This window comes from Ctenopharyngodon idella, chromosome 11, assembly GCF_019924925.1.
Source record: "Ctenopharyngodon idella isolate HZGC_01 chromosome 11, HZGC01, whole genome shotgun sequence".
Taxonomy (NCBI): Eukaryota; Metazoa; Chordata; class Actinopteri; order Cypriniformes; family Xenocyprididae; genus Ctenopharyngodon; species Ctenopharyngodon idella.
Genome location: NC_067230.1, coordinates 2,516,178 through 2,536,599, shown reverse-complemented (window position 1 = coordinate 2,536,599; position 20,422 = coordinate 2,516,178). Strand labels below are relative to the sequence as shown.

Genomic DNA, 20,422 nt, shown 5'->3' with positions numbered 1-20,422 from the left:
AACCTATTGGTCAAATATATATCATTCAACTGTCACAGAAATATTACCTTATCCCAATGGCCGGAACAAACGTCAATCAGACAAATGCTGTACTCTGACTGGTCAGGACGGCTAGCTTTCGCTGATTGACAAGTAACCAGATTGGCCAGAGGGCGCGGGTGGGGCGGTATCTCGTGTGGGCTCTTCAAGGCTTCACGGAGAGCGAATGTCGTCATGAGCGGTGGGTAGGAATTATAATGTTGGTGTTTATATTACTGTTACTTTCATAAACATTCTATTGAGCGAATGAACCGATACATATTTTACATCATAGCTTGCACACACGAGTTTTAAAAATTATGCGTAGCACGGCGATTCTGCCAAATTCACACTTCCGGAAACACGGTTCTTTTCCGCAGCGAAGAGTTTATCTGGCTAGTTAGCACCTTAGCATGCTAAGCAAGCAGTTTCCTCCTCCATCAGCGCACTCTTGAGTCACTCTTGAATAACTCTTTCATAGCGCTCTGCACGGTCGTAGAAAGACGTAAACATGTAGACGGCTGATTAAAACATGATATAAAGACATATTTTAACGCGCTCAATTATAATAGCTCAACCACTTGCAGGCATCTGACGTTTAGCCTGTTAGCGTTAGCCGCTGGCTTCAGCCTGCAGCATTAATCAAACTCTATTTTGCATTTATGTAGGCGTAAATACGTAATTTTCTTACCTCCAAACACGAATTTTGCTGTAAATAAACCCGCTTTGGTTATCAACGGGTGTGTCCTGATTTTCAGCCTGATTAGCTTGTTATGAGAGCAAGTTTCTCATGTAGTAAAGTTGCAAAAACGTTTAATTTTATAGCAAAAAGATCACTGTGGTGTAATTCTTTTAGAATTACTATGAAATGTACCGACTTCAAATAAAGTGTATAACCAGTTCGTTTTATATTATTTTATTTTTTATAACCAGTTTCATTTTTCTGACAGCCAGTTAGCAAGCGTCATAACATCAAGTGTTCATTTGGGTTGGGATGTGAGATCTTTGTACATGCTGGGTCAATGGGGTCAGTGCTGGGTTTTTACCAAAGATGTATATATAGCAGAGCAGTGGATCTCAGTTCTGGTTCTGGAGTAGCCCAGCACTTCAGGACCAGGACTGAGAACATCTTATGGTGTAAAGTGCTATTAGTGGATTGAGTTTTAAACCCTGCCCCGCTGAATCACTTCTCTCCAGGGTTTAGATTATTGCAGGTAACGCCTCCTTAGGTACACTGTCATAACACATAACTGAAAGTGCATGCCATTCATGTTTTGTTTATTTTGGACAATCAGTTTATTCAATTTGTCCCTGTTCTCTTTGCAAACATTGCTCATAATACTAACGTGTTTAAAAAATAAGGACATGCAAAGTCTAAGCACAGAATTATACTACTAAATGACTTTAGTAGTTCAAATAAGTCCTGCTTCCCTATTTCATTCTCAAATGGAAATCACATTTGGAGAGTTGTTTTTGTCCTTGGATAAAAATTCACCTCCTTCTTACAGATCAAAAGGACAGTATGGCCACCACTGTCGCAGTCAGCCCCAGTGAATATCTTCAGCCCTCCACCACTGCTTCTCAAGTAAGCTCCTACTAATTTATTTTTTTTTTTTTTTAAACATAAGCCTAATAATTATGTTCATATTATCACTGAAATCTAAATCTGTCATTTGAAATGCTTAAATGAAATTATCAGTACTGGTAATTCTCACATTATATGTTTTTCAAATAAAATGTCTCATAAATATTGAGAGAATTTTTTTTCTAGTATTATTATTATTATTTTTGCATCACATTGGTTTTGTTGTAGTTAATGTATAAAAAAATATGAAATCATTCTAATTTTTTAATGAATAAAAAGGGGGTTAATGTAAGCAATAACATGGTAATAGTCACCACTTTCATCAACCTGAATAGTGATTCACACTCAAAAATTACCATTTGTAACATTTGACAAAAAAATGTTTCTGCTCTCAGGCCATCTTCAGTATGTATGACAGTCAAAACCTTTAAATGTTTGTGTATTCACTCATGAATTAGAGGTTATTTATTAGATACAATGCAGTTTTAGTCTATAAAGATATGATTGTTTAATATACTTGTGCTCCCTGGACCTGAGAAAGGTGCAAATGGTGTCGGCAATTTTTTGATTGCATTAGGAAAGTTAAAAGTGCATTTAGGCATCATAACATTTGTAATGTACCAAATGAAAAATAGCTATTTAAATATATTTAAAATTATTACAAATATTTAAGAATTTTGTGAGTGTAGGAAGAGCGACTCAATTATGTCATTCACTGTGCTTCACAAGAGTGGGCGGAGCTAAAGAGATTGTTTGGCGCATTTTCATTGTGGTGGCTCTCTTGATTGGTGAAATTTTCTGTACAGCATCATGGGTAATGTAGTTTTTCACCACAAATTCCACTGTTAAAGACTATTATTTTAAGAATAAGTTGAAATAATGCAGGCTGATGACTTCAACAAAAGCAAATACCATGGATTAATCACCTTGTAGCTTACAGTATTTAAAGGTTTCCCTTCAAGATATTTCCCTATGGAGAAATTAATGGAGTTTTTACTTCCGGAAACCGACTGTTGCACACTATTATTATTATTACTCTGTTGCTGCATTCCACAGTCAAGTATTTTGGTATAATTACTGCTAAGCTGTATATTTGACAGCTGTCCAAAAAAAAATGTTTCTTACAAAACTGTGCCAGTTTAATGTCTTTGATCTCTTTCTCCACACATAATGAAATATTGTTCTTTTTTTTGTCATGCTTGCATTCTAATAAGTGTCAGTTAGCTCAAACTCTGATAAATCTTTATAAGTTTGCTACTGTTAATTGTGAATGGACACTCTCACATGTAGGATTCACAGCCTTCCCCACTGGCACTTCTGGCGGCTACCTGCAGTAAGATCGGGCCTCCTGCTGCCCAGGCCCCAGTCAGCACACCACCATCTCAGCCAACCACGCGGCGTCTGCACCCCATCAAGCCTGCCCCTATTGCTCCGGCTCCACCCAAAAACCTTGGGTTCCTCTCAGCGAAAGGGAATGTCATCCAGCTGCCTGCGGGACTTGGTTCGTCAGGGGCCAGTCCCATTGTTTTCACTATTCAGAGCCCTTCACGTCCAGCAGGCACATCCAATGCCAACATCCAGTACCAAGTGATTCCTCAGTTCCAGGGGTCTCAGACCATTCAAATGATGCCTCAGGGAGGACAGATCCAGATCATCCCCGGAACCAACCAGGCCATCATCACCTCACCTGTCACAGTTCAGGCTGCCACACCGGCCCCGCCGCCTCTGGCCCCGGCCCCGGTATCCCAGCAGAAGACGGTGGCGATCAAGCCATCCTCTCAAAAGCGGCGGCAGAATAATGCCAATGTAAATGCTAACGTTGTACGACTCCCTAGTGGACTCACGCTCCCTCTTAACGTTACTACTAGTGATGTGGGAGGAGCACAGATTGTAACAGAGACTGCTGCTGCTCCAGTGAAGGGCAAGAGGGGAAGGAAGAGACAGGTGGCTATAGCCCCGCCTCCTCCTGCCCCTCAACCGGCCTCACCGCCACCTGTAGCCGAGCAGGTTGAAGCGCTGCTAATAGAGACCACAGCCGACAACATTATTCAGGTATGTGCGTTTCTGTAATTCTGCTTTGGCTTTCTAAAAACCTTGAGTGCTTGAGTGGATGTCGTCTAATAGATTTATACATTAAAATGACCTTAAAGTGTTAGCTCAGTGTTAGCTAATTACTCACCCTCATGTCGTTCCAAACCCGTAAGACCTTCGTTCATCTTCGGGAACACAAATTAAGATATTTTTGAAAAAATCCGATGGCTCAGTGAGGCCTCCATTGACAGCAAGTTAATTTGCACTTTTAAACGCCCAGAAAGGTACTAAAGATATATTTAAAACAGTTCATGTGACTACAGTGGTTCAACTTTAATGTTATGAAGCAACGAGAATACTTTTTGTGCACCAGAAAAACAAAATAGAGACTTTATTCAACAATATCTAGTGATTTGCGATTTCAAAGCACTGCTTCATGAAGCTTCGAAGCTTTATGAATCTTTTGTTTCGAATCAGTGGTTTGGAGCGTGAAAGTCATGTGATTTCAGTAAACGAGGCTTCGTTACGTCATAAGTGTTTTGAAATTTCAATGGTTCGCGTGACTTTGGCAGTTTGATACGCACTCCGAACCACGAATAAAGCAGTGTTTTGAAGTAGTGTTTTTAAATCGCCCATCACTAGATATTGTTGAATAAAGTTATTTAGTTTTTTTGGTGCACAAAAAGTATTCTTGTTGCTTCATAACATTAAGGTTGAACCACTGTAGTCACATGAACTGTTTTAAATACATTTTTAGTAGCTTTCTGGGCGTTTGAAAATGTAAATTAACTTGCTCTCAATGCAGGCCTCACTGAGCCATCGGATTTTATCAAAAATATCTTAATTTGTGTTCCGAAGATGAACGAGGGTCTTACAGGTGTGGAACGACATGAGGGTGAGTAATTAATTACACAATTTTCATTTTTGGGTGAACTAATTGTTTACACTGTTCTGTGTTGGCATGCGTGTCAAGGGAAAATCATAAGCTTATCTGTCCTTTTCAGTGATGCTTATCAAAAAACAGTTATTTTGTTGTTGTTGTTGTTGTTGCACAACCTGTCCTATTTCACAATTAAAAGATATTGAGAAATTATATTGTGCTAAAATAAATATGCTATTTTTAAGATTGTGCCATAATGCAAAAAATTCATTCTCTACGTTACTGTAATGCAAAACAGAATATTTGATGCTACAAAGTATATTTACACCATATTTTTTAATGTTTTTATGCTGATTTTAAATAAGTTATTAATTTTGAATAATTAATAATCATTAATATTTAACAATAAATTAAAAATGACTTATTTTAGTATTATTTCTGTACTATTATATTTTTATTAATATTTTGATTTAGCTTTTATTTTTTTAATTTTTGGTTTTCATTTTTGTAAGTAATTTTGTTATGTGTTTTTGCTGCCTTTTTTTTTAATGTTACTATTTAGAGATTATTTATTTATTTCACTTTTAGTTTTAATTCAAGTGTATTTATTTATAGTTAATAATTTTAGTGGTAGATGCCAAGGCAGCATTTCTAATTTTCAAGTTAGATTTTCATTTTAATACATTTTATCCAATTTTATCCAATCCCATTTTAATTTATATTTTATTTTATTTCAGCTTTATGAAAAATACTGTTGAGTTTTAGTTAATAACCCTGATAACAATCATGAAAATGTAATGATGAGAATAATGGTAATAAAAATGGTGATTAAAAAAAGTCCAAAATTTGGCAGAAAATATTGTAAAATAATATATTTATAATAATGTCACAATGAAAGAAATGTTCCTGAAAATAAGCTTGATTTATTTTTTATTTTTGAGTGAAATATGGCCTGAATATGTTTTTATAAAATTCTCTCTTTAAGTAGGTAGGCAACTGTTTTTCTTGATTGCGTCTGTTTCTTGTAATGTCTTCCTGTAACAGGCAGGAAATAATCTCCTGATCGTGCAGAGTCCGGGGGGAAGTCAGCCTGCCGTGGTGCAGCAGGTGCAGTTGGTTCAGCAGAAATCCGATCAGCAGGTTGTCCAGATTCCCCCACAGGCTCTAAAAGTGGTACAGGCTGCCTCTGCCACACTTCCCCCGGTACCACAGAGACAGACAGTCACACCCAGTGTGCAGGTGTCCCCCCCAGAACACACACAGGTACGTCAAAAAAAACTGTATTATTATCTCTTTACAATAATAAAGTTTAAACAAGGGCAGTGAATCTAATGTGTTAATTTTACGTCCGTTTGCAAAAAATTTAAAGAAATCATTAGTGATCTAATGCATGTGCTCTGCTGTGCCAGGTGCTGATTAAAACAGCCTCAGGTGAATGGCAGGCTGTACAGCTACAGGAGACCACGGTTACCACACCAACAACACCCACCAGCACCCCCACACCTGCGGTGGTCACTAAAAAGGCTCAAACAGGGACACGGAAAGAAAGGACTCTGCCTAAAATTGCCCCGGCTGGGGGGGGTCTGATAACCCTGAATGCAGCCCAGCTAGCTTCTGCTGCTCAGGCTGTTCAGACCATCAATATTAATGGTGTCCAGGTGCAGGGTGTTCCTGTAACGATCACCAATGCTGGGGGTGAGTGAGTGCTGCGCTTTGACAAACAAATGCAAAAGGCCAAGTTTAATTATTATTGATTTGTGTCACTTAACTCTTTCAAAGACTTGGAGTGATGCATTCTGAATTATGTTAACATGAGCTGCATTTTGACTGATGCGTTTGTGTCTTTCAGGCCAGCAGCATCTCACGGTGCAGACGGTTCCAGGCGCAGGTCTGCAGTTGGGTGGTATGCAGACACAAACGCAGACCATGCAGGTGGAGCAGACACAGACGCTCGCACTGGAACTGCAGAGTCAGCCAGGAGAGAAAAAACGGCGTATGGCCTGCACCTGTCCAAACTGCAAAGACGCAGAAAAGAGGTAGCAAAGATTTTATTTATGAAGGCATTTTTTTTTAAAAATCTGTGCGACATGGGTAAAAATATTATCACAATATTTTTTTCCCATACCATTCGATATTTCAAATAATGAGGAATGAAATGCGTTCACATGTAAAAATGTAAATACATTTTTTATAGGCTATTTATCATATAGGCCTACTGGTAAAAAATAAACTTCTCAAAACTTTCATTTAAGCAGAATATCTCAATTGGAGATATTGGCTAAACTCCAGCTTAAGTGTTTGTTGGTGTTTTCAGATAATCCGCACTTCTTCCAAAGTGTAGAGAGAGCGCGTATATGTGGTTACCAAATTGCAAAGATTAAGTAAAACACCAGGTAGAAAACATGTTCTTTTAACAGAAAAGCTCTGATTGGGGGATTTAAATTATTGAAATATGGCAACCGCAAGCATGAAAGCTCATAGCGGCTTGCTAAAAACAGTCTGTAATTTTTTGTCTCCTCTTTTTTTCCCCAGACAAAAACGAGTGATTTTGGTCAAGTTTTAATTTTTTTAACTATAAAAGTTAAAAGTCTTTTTTGTCGATATTACACTTTGATATAGTCACATTTATCATTTAATGACATTGGTGTCGTCTCGCCTTAGTTATGGTTGTCATTTTACTTTTTTCATCATAGATTTCATGAATGAAATTAGCACTAGTTAATATTAGGGCTGGGGAAAAAAATTGATTTCTTTGCTCATTTTTATGAACTGATATCGGTTCTTAAATCTCAAGAATTAATCTTTTAGTCTAGGCTGTTTTTAGTTGATGAATGAACAAAACATAGTAGCTCACCTCTAGTGCTGGGCGGTATACCGGTTCATATGGTATACCGGTTTCAATTTCGAGACCGATATGTATTTTTCAAAAACCGCCATACCGGTTAGTAGCTGAAACAGCTGCCATCTCTATTTAATGGCCATGAAGAGCTATGTAGAGTGTATAGAGAGCGGACTTCTATTAACTGCATACCCTTCTTACACTAATGGAAGCAACTTTATAACACAACAATAAATAACTCACAAAACGATCTCTTTAATACTGCAGATACCATGTAGAGCCATATGATTTCCGCGATGCAGAAAACACGAATGAAATCACGGAATCCAGTCACAAATAGAACTTATTGTATAAAGCTGAACGTCACTGAATTTGGCAATTTTTGGATGAATAAATCAAAAGTCGTGCTGTACAATGAATCAGATTTCGATACGGACTAGTGTCTGTGAATATTAAAGCTAAAAAAGACGGCTATTGAAATTTGAAGTCTGTATGAATGAGCACCGCATTTTCGTCTACTACTACGCATACTGAAGCACGCATGACGCTCGCTATGATTTCACTGTCTGCTGTCTCACTCACTATACATGAACTTCATCTACAGAGCTGCTCTTAGAGTCACTTTATGAACATTTAACCGTTTAATTTGATAAAACTATCGACATTTGTCGTATCATATACACAGGAAGTCAAAGGTCTTCACGACCCTCTCAAAATAAAAGTTTGGTATAACTTAAAATAACAGAAATATACTATTGTACAATTGAGTATACTTTAATTAATAGAGATAATAATAATAATAAATAAATAATGTTTATTAAAACACAACTCAAATGTCTTCATTGAAATGACAGAAATTGCACTGTAAAAATGTAGCCTACTTAATAATATTATTAATTAAATAATTAAATTATTTGATTACATTTTAAACTTAATTGTTAGCTTTATGAACTGATTTTATTACAATTAATTTTTAATTGTCCTTACAATGTTTATATAATATATTCCCTGTACTCCTGACAGTAAAATATGCCAAAATAAAGGTCCAGTGCAAAAAAACGTGACATACTGTGAAACTGCCAGAATCTTAAAAAAAACCGTGATAGAGATTTTTGGTCAAACCGCCCAGCACTACTCACCTCCAATCCAATAGATCGCAATAAGCTTTGTTACTTTTTCCAAGCAAAGTCTCGGATTTCAAATTCTGTCCATTTTATTACGAAATTCAAACAATAAAAACATTTTTGGCACTCTAGACAGTTCGTTGTTGCTCAGATCAAGCCTAGTGGCAATTTGAAGCGCACTCATCATTCTCCTACTCATCATCGCTTCCGCTTTACTACAAGTTACAGCACAAAATAAACATGAATGAGCATCAGAAGCAATTTTGAAAAATACTGTATAACTTAACCATGGAAAGCCATGGAAAGATGTAAATAAAACGGCTTGTAAACAATATGTAATGTAATGTTATATTCACCTCAGAAACTCTGGTATATTTATTGACCATAACCTTGATATTCAACTAGAAAAATTAACTTTAGAGAGGAGCATTTTGCTAAACATATGCACCATATTACATATATATATATATATATATATATAATAAATAGTTTAATAAGTTAATAATAAAATAGTTAATAAATTAGTTTACTTAATAATTTAATAAGTTAATAATAAAGTTTTTATTTTATTATTTTAGTCAAGTTTTTATGACAAGCCACCATTTAATTGTTTATATTTCCAAAAATAACTTAATGTATAAAAACTTACTGAAGTGTTTGTGTACAAATCACATAATTTTAACCTTCAATATTATAGTAATGTAGCACCAACTGACTCCCTGTATAGTTTACAGCAATAGTTTTTAGATTTTTTTTCCCTGAGTAAATTTGCCACGTACTGTACCTGATATATATCCAAATTAATCGCTATTGAATCGGAATCTAATCAAATCTTGTGAATCAAAATCGAATTATGAAATTTGAATCAATATCCAGCCCTAGTAAACATAACTTAATTGACTCCACAGAGTAAGCTTCCTTTTAATTCAATGAAATTAATTTTATTTATTTTTTGTCCAAATTCTGTTGATTCTGTAATGTTTTCTGGATTCAGTATTTTATGACTTTTATGACATATTTATCATCAAAAATGAAATTAATTCAAAATCCATCTTAAAATGTAATCAAATTAAAATGTAACAATTAATTTACTACAATATGTTTTTGTCAAATAAGGTGCTGCACAACGTCTTGCTTGTATTATATTGCTTAAAATAGTAAAAATAATTGCTGGAGTGTTTGTAGTTGACAGAACTGTGCCATTCATTCACACAGAGTCTAGCAGAATATGCTGATTTACATGCAGACTTTGTACGGACGCACACTTGATAATCCAGATGTAAGCTAAATATAGAAAATGAATACATTTATTATCAATATCATCGATTTATTTTTTCAGATAAATATCCATATTGATTTATCGCTCAACCCTAGATTGCTTTTCTAATGAAATCTGAGCCTAAACAGTAAATCTGCTTAAATTCAAACAATGAAGCAGATTTGAAAATGGTTTTGCTTTTATTCCATGTAGGTTAATTACCATTTGGATATAACTGATGCAGATTTTAGATCAGATTTCACAATTATCAAGTTTCTCAATGGCACACTTCTGATTAACATTTTATAATGAATGCCGGTTATGAAAGGAAATACTCATTGTGGCAGTCCATATTTGGTTTTTATATGCAACAGGCCAGGAGAGGTGGGGAAAAGAAAACACATCTGCCACATAGCAGGCTGTGAAAAGACCTTTCGAAAGACTTCCCTGCTGCGGGCGCATGTCCGACTGCACACGGGAGAGAGACCTTTTGTGTGCAGCTGGGTCTTCTGTGGAAAACGCTTCACACGTAGTGACGAACTGCAGCGACACGCCAGAACACACACGGGTATGTAACCTCCAAGTATACACATGCATGCACAAAATACAAATGTGCCGCTTCAGTGTGTAAATTCTCTTCATTTATTTTTGTCTGCTTTCAGGAGACAAACGTTTCGAGTGCAATAAATGTCAGAAACGTTTCATGCGGAGTGACCACCTCACAAAGCATTACAAAACACACATCAACACAAAGAGCCTGTGAACATCGTCTTTCACAGGATTTCAAGAACTTTGGGAGGATAAAAAAGAAAAATGCCCTTCCCGGGCCTCTAAGGATGGAAGGAAACAAAGGTCAAACCCCTTCACGTGTACGACATGGCCCTGGAAAGTCACCTGTTTATACCAGCTGTTTCAGGGTAGACTACACTCCCGCTGTCCACTTTTTTTTACTCTCCCTCATTGTCAGAGGAAGGCTGGTAGGCCGTAAAGTGGGGTCCTCACCTTAGATTCACAAAGAACATGGATGCCAATTGTGTTTTGGGTGATTTCCTCTGTTATACGGAGCAAATAGGATGTCTGTCTCAGCACCAACAGACACTCCAGCCAAAAAAAAAAAAGAAGGAAAGAAGTTACTTTTTTTTTCTTTTTCCCCCTCAATTACAATTTTTCACATGTATGTTTTGGTTGTTTTAGCTATATCATGCCCCTCGCAATGAAGTGTAGCAGCTAATGGACAGTGTTTCCTGGATTTTATTGTGTAAATGTTTGTTTTCATACATACAAACATACATTTGTACATACTATAGCAAATTTGAATACAGAAGTGATGCTTTGGACAAAATCTTTGACCTAGTTAAATTATTTTCAGTTGTTACATGATTTTTTTAAAGTCTGCTTTAGAATTTTAAACGGAAGCTTGAAACTTTGTATAACTTTAGTTGATTGGTTTTAATATTATTGGAGGTTTTGGAAAAAAATATTTTGGCTTTTACATACTTGTTCATGGTTAGACAATCATGTCATGTGTATAAAGGAGCTAAACAGGAGGGTAAATATCTTGGGATTTGCTACACGTTTAAAGGTTGATCGTCATATAAAATAAGGAATAATTTATGTTAAAAAAAAACGTAAATGGAATCAAACGTATGCAGATTGTGTCTGTTAAAAGATTGCTAATTTGTCCATTCAAAAAATGTAGATATGAAGTTATGTTTATGTTCTGGTGTAAAGCAAGAAGAAATTTCTCACAAACCAGGATGCAATGTGATGAAAATGTGATTGTGGTTACATTATACCAATTTAAATGTTTTTATTTCATTCAAGGTACGTGTAAAGTGGCTACTGGATTTAATGGTTAGTTAAATTCAGTCATTCCATTTAAGATCATCTAAGTTTTTGTCCAAGCTCTCTAAAGGAGGCCTTAAGAGGGGAAACAAAATCTGTGCTCATGTATGTTTGTATAGTGTCTTGAGTTCATACTGCTCTATTTGGGTGTAAAATGTAGGATAATTGTTACATAAACATGTATTGGCTGTTGTTGCCAAACATGAAAGATGTGGACTGTGTACAGTGTAAATGAGAAGGAAAATACAACATTGTATAGTTTCATTCCTATAATATGTAAGACTAATAGATTACCCTTTTTATTGACTAAAAGTTGCCTTAGTCTGCAGCACCCCATATTTAAAGAGATTTGTCTTTTTCCAGGGAACTGCATTTGTAGACCTGCTTTATTATTTTTTTTATCTAACTTATGAAATGTTAAAAATGCCAATTTATGTGCACTGACCAAATTCAGGGTTTTCACTGAGTGGATAATTTAATTATTTGGTTTATGTACCTACATTTGATTTGAAAGAATAAAAAGTTCTTTATCTATCCTTGGTAAACCCACATTTAAGAGCCCTGGCTTTGAATATCGGTAGGTAAACTTGTGTTTGTATAACTTGTATTGAGGAGCTTAGACCAGAGAACTTGCTATCTTTTTCTACAGTCAGACCACCTCTCCCACTCACTCAATAAAGCATAACACACAACACTCAGTGTTTCTCTGTTTTTGAATGCAATAGTTCAGGCAAAAAAAAAAAAATCATTGACACCCTCATGTCAAAACCCTCATATGCCTTTTTGTCATGACTATGTGACTATATAAAAGTGACCTGATCAAGTTACCCCAGTTAAACCATGTGAGTAGCATGTTTTAACCCCTGTTAAATTTGCCAACGATAGGCTGGTACAAGTGCAGAGTAACTCAATTCATATAATAATGGTTCTGTAATTAGTCACCACATTGTACAACACATTGAGTACATAATAAATTTCTTGCTGCTGCAACAACCTGTTGGGATCAAACAAAAAGCACACGGAATTGACTGATTTCATTCAATAGAGGCCTTTGAGTTATATATACAAACAAAATTCATAATTAAGGAATATTAAAAAGAAATTCATTGTGTTATGAACTGAATTATTTTCAGTTACATTTATGAAGTTTGTTTTTTTTATTTTATAATTCCCATGATGTTTTTCCATGACATGTAGCACTGGTTACTGATGTAACCTTGTTTCGATGAATAGTGGAAGACCACCAGAAATGGTCGAACATAGTGGAAGGAGTCTTGACTTGGCGCGTCATATAGAGAATTCCGCATTGTTGTGTCACCCGTGACCCTGACCAGTGACGTGTCAGAAGCTATATAGATTCCACTCACATCACAGTCGGACTCTGAAGTCTTTCTCTCAGTCAGAGTGACCAGAGACTCTGGAGGTCTTCCACTTCTCATAAAACCAAGGTTACACCAGTAAACAGAGTTCTATTTTGCTGTTCCAGACTTCCAGAGATGGTTGAATGTAGTGGAAGAGGAATATAACCAAGTCACGAGAACTACACCAACCTAAATACTGTCCGACAGTACAGCAGAACTGACCAAAGGAATAAGGGCCACATTGAATCTGTAAAATCTTTTGAAGGTGATGTCCATGTGGCCGCAGCACATATCTCAGAGAGAGGTACATAGTACTGCTCAAGAAGTAGCCACCGCCCGAGTCAAATGGATGCTGGAACTGTCTGACCTGCCAAACCATATCCATGTACAATGGTACAAGTCTTTGTTTCGACAAGGGTGTGCCTTTCCGACAGGCACCAAACCAAACAACTGATCAGTGGTGCACCATGAAGCAGTTTTTAACACACACAATGCTCTCACTGGACACAGAGCTGCCTGGGAAGCCTCTTCATGATTGAGCGTCTTAAGCTGAATAGGTTGGTTTACACACCAATTAGACAACACTTTAGGTTGGAAAGCTGGACTCGGCCAAAGTGAAACCTGATTATACTGAGTTCCCCTTCTGAGACATTGTAGGCTCACAGAGAGCGCATGTAGCTCCACTACTTTTTTGGTTGATGTTATAGCCAAGAGAAAATTCAGTTAATCAACTCAATTAATGATAAGAGGTATATATGTGACTGTGTGTGTTGAATGGAATAATTCAGGCTGAGATCAGGTGGATGGTCACTCAAAGTTGCTTTACTGGGCCTGGGACAAGACACAACTGGGACAAACAGCACAAAATGACTGATTAGAATGCAGTGCATCAATGTTGCATGAGAAGTCAGTAGGATGAGCTATGAGACTCTGCTGATTACATTTTCTCAAAGTGATCGTGAACATATAGAGGACAAAATTCTAAATAAAAGCATACAGTAAAGAAAAGAAAATATAAAACACTAATACAAACAATTCACATTAATACAGAGAAACTATAAACATAAGTAACCATCATTTTACATATATTGTATAAATGAAATGAGGAGAGAAGAACGCAGCCCTAAAATGGCGCAGTTACACAGGACAGCACGTGCGAGCATACAGCATGTGTGCTAAAAGCTAACACTCAACTAGTATTATTTTTAACACAGAACATGACAAAACCAAATAAAACACATACCTGGGACAAACAGCACCAAAAGGCTGATTAGAATGCAGTGCATCGATGTTGCATGAGAAGTCTTAAATGAAATAAACACCATTAACACACTCTTCATCTTATCGTCACAAATAACACATTTGACTCGACTAACACAACTAGGAGCTGACAGACAAAATAAGTAGACTTTTGTGTAGTTTAAAGTTCAAACTTGGGCTTGAAAACGACCCAAACTTAGTTATTAAAGCCCTGGATACACTGCACGATTTTAGTAATCCTATAAGATCATTACTTTATCACACTGTGCGACATGCATGTAGACTGTACGATCATGACACCTATTGACTCGTAGGCTACGATGCAAGTTTCTATAGAAGAATAAAACGTCATCAGCATGCGCTACTGGTAAACAAAACACTATGTTGAATCACACTTTTGGCAGTTGTAGTTTTTATGTGTGCTGAAAATAAAAAGGAAGTGGTGAAAGAAGAAGGGAAAAGAGCTTGAGGTAAGCAGTTTTAAGTTTTAGCGCCATGTCGCGTTGATTTCATGTCGCATTTTCATTGGCTGGTCAGTATACGTAGGTCGTAGCAGCAAACACACTGCGTTGATCATGCTGAATTTCTGACACTGTCAGAAAACTATCGTAGGCTATCTTTGGTCGCAAGACCGGGAAAACAGACATCTTTGGACCTCTCTCACTGTACGACATAGGACCACCGATTAAGAGCCACGATCACAGAAATCGCCACGATTGTTTCACAATGGCAATCTTTCGTCTGGGACAGCCAAAAATCATGCAGTGTATCCCGGGCTTAAGACAGAGCAAATAATGATGCGACTTACCAGCAGGACGAGCTATGAGACTCTGCTGATTACATAGCTCCGCCCCGCAATATCACGTGCACAAACGCGAGCAACACAACAGCCAATGGCGAGTTTTTCCAATTTAAGCTGAATTTAACAACCATTATTTAAACTCTGTTACATATATACAGCAGACTTACCTCTGTTCGTTGACAGTTTGTCAGCATCCCTCCACCACCCAATCTCCTCACCTCTAGTTCTAACTATTCTTATCACAACCAGGGGGAGTACTCTGTGTTCGGGCCAAAATTCCGAGCTCAGAGCCCTCATCCCCCCAGACAGCACGCCAAATATGTCTAACCTTTACTCTAATTATATGTAAGTGTGAACTCGTGAAAGACTCTTAATATCTCCTTGTTCAAGTCGCTAATAAGGTGCTAAGTGTTAAGCACCACCTACAGATCCCACTGGGTATGCACTACACATACTGGTGGATTAAGACATACTGCTACCTTTAAAAAAGCCCCCACAAATCTATTCGCACCAACTTTGCAATAACAGGTCCCTCCGACCTGGCAATGGTTGCAGTGGACCAGTCACAACAGCAGATTAAACTTGCTGGCCAGCAGGGAGCCACTAAAATGAGTCTTTGGAGTTTCTCCTGCACATGCCTCAGGACAGGCCAAAGAAATAGAATGGGAGGGAAGGCATAGAGGAGGAGATCTGGCCAGTTGTGAGCCAGGGCATCCTGGCCTTATGATCCTTGCTCCTCCTGCACTGTGAACCACAGTGGACAATGCGTTGTCCCTCTGCTGGCAAAGAGGTCCACTGCTGCAGTCCCATAAATTCCCCAAATTGACTGAATGATTGCTCTGTGCAGACACTACTCCCCTGGCTTTGGACCTGAACGAGAGAGTGAATCTGCAATGCTGTTGCAGTGACCGGGAATGTGTGCCGCTCTGATAGACAGAAAGTGCTTGTTCGCCCACAACAGCAACACTTGTGAAAGTTGAAGGCAAGATAGCCCCTTGGCGGTTGATTAAGAACACCACCATGGTATTTTCTGTCCACACCAGAATGTGCCTCCCTGATTACTCCTGTCTGAAGTGTCTTACGGTGCCATAGGAAACTGAAATCAGGTAGCTTGCATTGATACTGGAACTTCACTATGGCTCCCCGTATAGCCTGCCTCCTGCATGCTGTGAGGGTGGCCCTCATTGCTTAAGAGTCAAGATGCAATCCCAGGAAGTGTATTGACTGGCACGTAGTAAGACAGCTTTTCTGTAGGTTTACCTTCAGTCCTAAGGCAGTGACATGCTCTAGTAGGCACTGTGTGTTGCTGGCAGCCTGTTGAGGTGACCTGGCACAAAGCAACCAGTCATCCAGGTACGGGAGAATCAACATGCCCTCCCACTGTAGAGGTTCTACTGCCACTTAAATACATTGTGTGAAAACACAGGTGTAGAGGGAGAGGCCAAATGGTAGAACTCGATATTGGTATGTCCTGCCCTGGAACTTAAACAGAAGAAATCTTCTGTGATGAGGTGCAATAGTGATGTGGAAATATGCATCCTTCAGATTCACAAAAGTAAACCACTTGCACGGTTTGATAGCTTTTGACAGCAAGACATCTATGACAGGCAGCATGCAGAAAGGAATGTGTTTGAGACTCCTGTTTAGGCATCTGAGGTCCAGGATGGGCCTGAAACTTCCATCTTTCTTGCAAACAAGTATTTTTTATGAAGTATTTTGAATGAAATCCCCCAGGATGGATTTGGGGGTTTACTAGCTCTATCACACCCTTCTCCAGTTGCTTCAAGACCTCCAAAGATATAGCGAGAGCTTGACGAACCACTGTGGGTCAAGTATGTGTGCATAATGGGGGTCTGTGGTGGAACTGAAGACAGTAGCTCATCTCAAGTGTGTCAATGAGCCACTTGTTGTTCGTAATCCCTCTCCAAAGCTGTAGTTTAGAGGTTGGAAAGTGACCCATCACAGACCCTGTACCATTAGTGACAACAGAGAGCGATTTCATTATCCTTAGGGGGTAGGTGGTCTAAAGCAAGCACAAGATGCCTGTGAGACTGTCCTTGCAGGTGTTGGAGTTGGGTTATGTGACAAACAGGCATTCGATGTGTGGATGGCCCGTAATAACTTACACTGTGCTTAAAGTGCTGGGAATGATCTGGACCGGGGCACGGAAGATCCTCTCTAAGAGATTCATCTGTCAATACCGCCAGGGAAGAAATGCACAGCTCCACTGGAGGCATGTTACCAAGGGCATGTTACCTCAGCCATTGCCAGGCCACATGATCCAGTCTGGATGAGAGCTGACCAAAATGCTTAAAAAACAACCTTTGTAAAGTCAGGACAGCTAGGCATTAATAAATCCTTTTGCTGAGAGACTTGGCGATGCAAGAGGTTTGAATGGCCCAACACAGGAGGAGGTGGGTCTAAATTCAATTTAGCAAACACCATCGTGAGGGTATCCTGCAGTGAAAATACCACTGAAGCAGCAGTACCCTTAAGGCTCGAACCATTATCACTATGGGAACATTGAGACTGGCAATGTGAAGATGCTTCATCCAAGTGTGTATAATAGTCCTGCTCATCCTTATCTAATGAGTCAGAAGCCGCAAGAGACAAGGTGTCTGGTTCATATCTAGAAAAACTAGATGCCAGCTCACACCTGGGCAAAGGAGAGGCCGACACACATGCCCTTGTCCTCTCGCTCAAATTCCAATGAGTAGGTGGCATTGATAATAAGACTTGAATGTCATGAACTGTGCTTGCCAGCTCAGCTACTTGATAGGCCAATGTAACCGAGGGGGTTTGCTTCCTCTTCGAAGGCTTTTCATCTCTACTGGCCAATTGCTTGCTACCCACTTGCATTGTCATCTTAGTTGGTGGAGCAGGAATTTGAAATTCAGGATCCAATTTAACGAGTCAATGCTGTCTCACCTCCAAGGACGGAACTACACTCAGAGCATGGATTAACTAAAGCCTCTCTGAGGTGATCAGTGCCTAACCAAGTGAGATATTGAATATGGGCATCTATAAGATCCTCTGGATCTTAAATTTGCCTTGATCTAAGAGGTCTTTGTACCATTAAAACATTCTGAAAATTTCATAACTTAAAATGTCCTCCTCATTATAAACAGCATTTTTTTGAAAAACAGTCCATTCTGATGTTGGGTGACCTGTGACATCACATGGGCAAATACATTTGCATATGCCTGCCTCTAGAGCAAGACATCGACAAACATTAGGCTTGTTTGACTTCATGCAGCACTGCACAGACCGATCAGGCAGCTGGCTTGAAGCAGTGCATGCCGGTAAGAAATTTTGTCCGACTTGAGACAGCGCTTCAAAGTATGGCTTCAAAGTACCGCAAGAGCGATTCGGCAGCGCTGAGTCAGCCAGCGCAGTTTCTCAAGAGCGGCTGCACAAGCTCTAATGACAACACAGCTGTTCCACGATTGGCCGAATTCACCGCATGACAACAATCACGTGTGTTTCGTGTTTATTCTGAAAACTTCAGTTCCACTAATGCTCAAAAATCTGTATTTTTATAACAGTTAAAGCTCTTTTCATGTAGTCATGATTTTATATTGTGTCATGTTTAGATAATAAAACTGATAAAAAAACGTAGACCCCACTACATTGATGTTTAAATATTATATGCTTATGTTGAACTTTATTCTTATAAAAACAGACGCTGTAAGCAGTACATAAAGTATTGAATTAAAATGTCTCTGAAATATCTGTGTATTAGTCAAATATTGCATTTATTTCACTTCAGCTGTGGTAAAGTATGCAAACGGAGCACGAGCGTCACTACGGGAAGCAGAAAGTGTCCGACTTCGCTTCTCCGTTTTCAGCTCCTCCCCACCTGCATGCGGCTCTCGCCGATCAGATGCATCTAGCTCAGTGTTGCCAATGGTTTTCCCGCAGAATTGGTCTACTTTTACACTGTTGCCTCAGGTTGTTTTTCATGTCTGCGGGTTGAAGCGACCCCAAATAACATGATATTTAGCCCCTGGAATGCAAATTTTACCAGGGGAACCCTGCCAAAAAAGCAGATTTTACCCCCTGGAACACAATCGAGCTAGTTTTGGGCTAGTTTTTAGTAGCAATTGGACGGGTTTTGTTGTGAAAACCTGGCAATCCTGATCCAACCATAGCCGATGTCGAACACACCTAGTTATACATCATCATCGCAACATAGGCCCCACCCACTGGCATTCTTTCACTTAACAGCTGACATTTGCCTTCAAATTCCAATCAGAAGTGAGCATCCCTATGCCCTACTCACTCTGAAGGGCAGTAAAAAGCATTCACATGCTTGTAGAACTTTTTCGTAGAACTTTTTGACTTTCTGAGAACTACTTGTACCACTGTACCACCTGACCACTGCAGATTTAAGGTGTGTTCAACTTGAAGCGGCGCTGTGCAGGCTTATCGGTGTATGACATCAATGTACCATGAGAGTGATTCAAAAGCAAAGAAAGAGCTGTATTTGTGGTAATTATGACATGGCGTGAATGTAGCATGCATCAGGAAGACTCGCCATTCAGGTCACATGACCATAAACGATAAAATTAATTCCTTGAAGTGACCATTGTATGTACCCTTTGCTAACTGACTTGTGGAAGGGCCCTCATGAAGGTATTCAGGTGTTCACTTTCATTTGGAACTCCCCTACAAATGGGTTCCCTTTTTCGAAGGGCCCTTCAAGGGTGTAAAAATGCAGTTTGCAATTCGCCCTTGATGAGAGCATTGTGTGGCATCAAAAGCAAAGCTTGCGATTATGGTAAGGAGCGTTACGTTTCCGACACAACGGAAGTGATGTCTCACACTCATTGAAGTATAAGCGCGAGACATCACTTCCGTCATCACAACGCGTTTTGAGACCTCACCTACCGGATGCGCAAGGCAGTTGAACATAGTGGTGTTTTAGAGGTGAAAAATGATATAAATACTGTTCGATTTCTCGCACAAACCGATCGTTTCGTGTCTTAGGACATCAATGTGTCGTCACGAGCCGCAGGGTTTAATTTGGATTTGTCTGTGCGTGTTTTTTTTTACTCTTATAGATGGAGTTACCATTGACAAGCATTATACGACTGAGAGACCGCAACGGTTGAGCAAGTAAAAGCTGTGGACCACTACCATGCAACATTAACCCATATGCTAGTTTTAAAAAAAAGTTGTCTTAATCTAAATGGCATGAGATTTGATGACTTTGTGGACACTTACTGACAATTAAATCTGTCAAATAAAATCACTAAATCAGCCACAACACAGAACATAAGAACACAAAAAAGAAGTGGCAACAATATAACCAATGCATAAAAGATGCAAATGGTGTGTGTGTGTGTACATTACATGGAGTACTTACAATTCATTAAAGGTAAACATGTACTAAGGATTCAACCATAAAAATAATTTT

The 20,422-nt window shown here is 38.6% G+C and overlaps 1 protein-coding gene and 1 long non-coding RNA gene across 4 annotated transcripts; one reads left to right on the top strand and one right to left on the bottom strand.

The window, feature by feature from the left end:
- Positions 1-134: 134 nt before the first annotated feature.
- sp2 (sp2 transcription factor) lies at positions 135-12,274 on the top strand. 3 transcript variants are annotated; one of them, XM_051911829.1, is made up of 8 exons: positions 135-220; positions 1,527-1,603; positions 2,894-3,655; positions 5,559-5,777; positions 5,924-6,209; positions 6,364-6,550; positions 10,110-10,303; positions 10,398-12,274. In XM_051911829.1, exons 1-8 carry the CDS (start codon positions 214-216, stop codon positions 10,496-10,498), a joined length of 1,833 nt encoding a protein of 610 aa, XP_051767789.1. In that variant the 5' UTR covers positions 135-213; the 3' UTR covers positions 10,499-12,274. The 3 variants fall into 3 exon arrangements, with proteins under 3 accessions (XP_051767789.1, XP_051767791.1, XP_051767790.1); XM_051911831.1 differs by having other exon boundaries at positions 218-238; XM_051911830.1 differs by lacking the exon at positions 135-220 and adding an exon at positions 245-1,232.
- LOC127522203 (uncharacterized) lies at positions 12,055-20,275 on the bottom strand. Its single transcript, XR_007932540.1, has 2 exons — positions 14,185-20,275; positions 12,055-13,788 (listed from the first exon to the last, which is right to left on the bottom strand). It is a non-coding gene; the product is annotated as an uncharacterized LOC127522203 (long non-coding RNA).
- Between the last annotated feature and the right edge of the window lie 147 nt (positions 20,276-20,422).

Bases quoted from the DNA above. Each gene is read 5' to 3' on its own strand.
- sp2 (XM_051911829.1), top strand. The intron at 1,604-2,893 runs GTAAGCTCCTAC...TCTCACATGTAG, and splicing joins CCTCCACCACTGCTTCTCAA to GATTCACAGCCTTCCCCACT. The intron at 10,304-10,397 runs GTATGTAACCTC...GTCTGCTTTCAG, and splicing joins ACACGCCAGAACACACACGG to GAGACAAACGTTTCGAGTGC.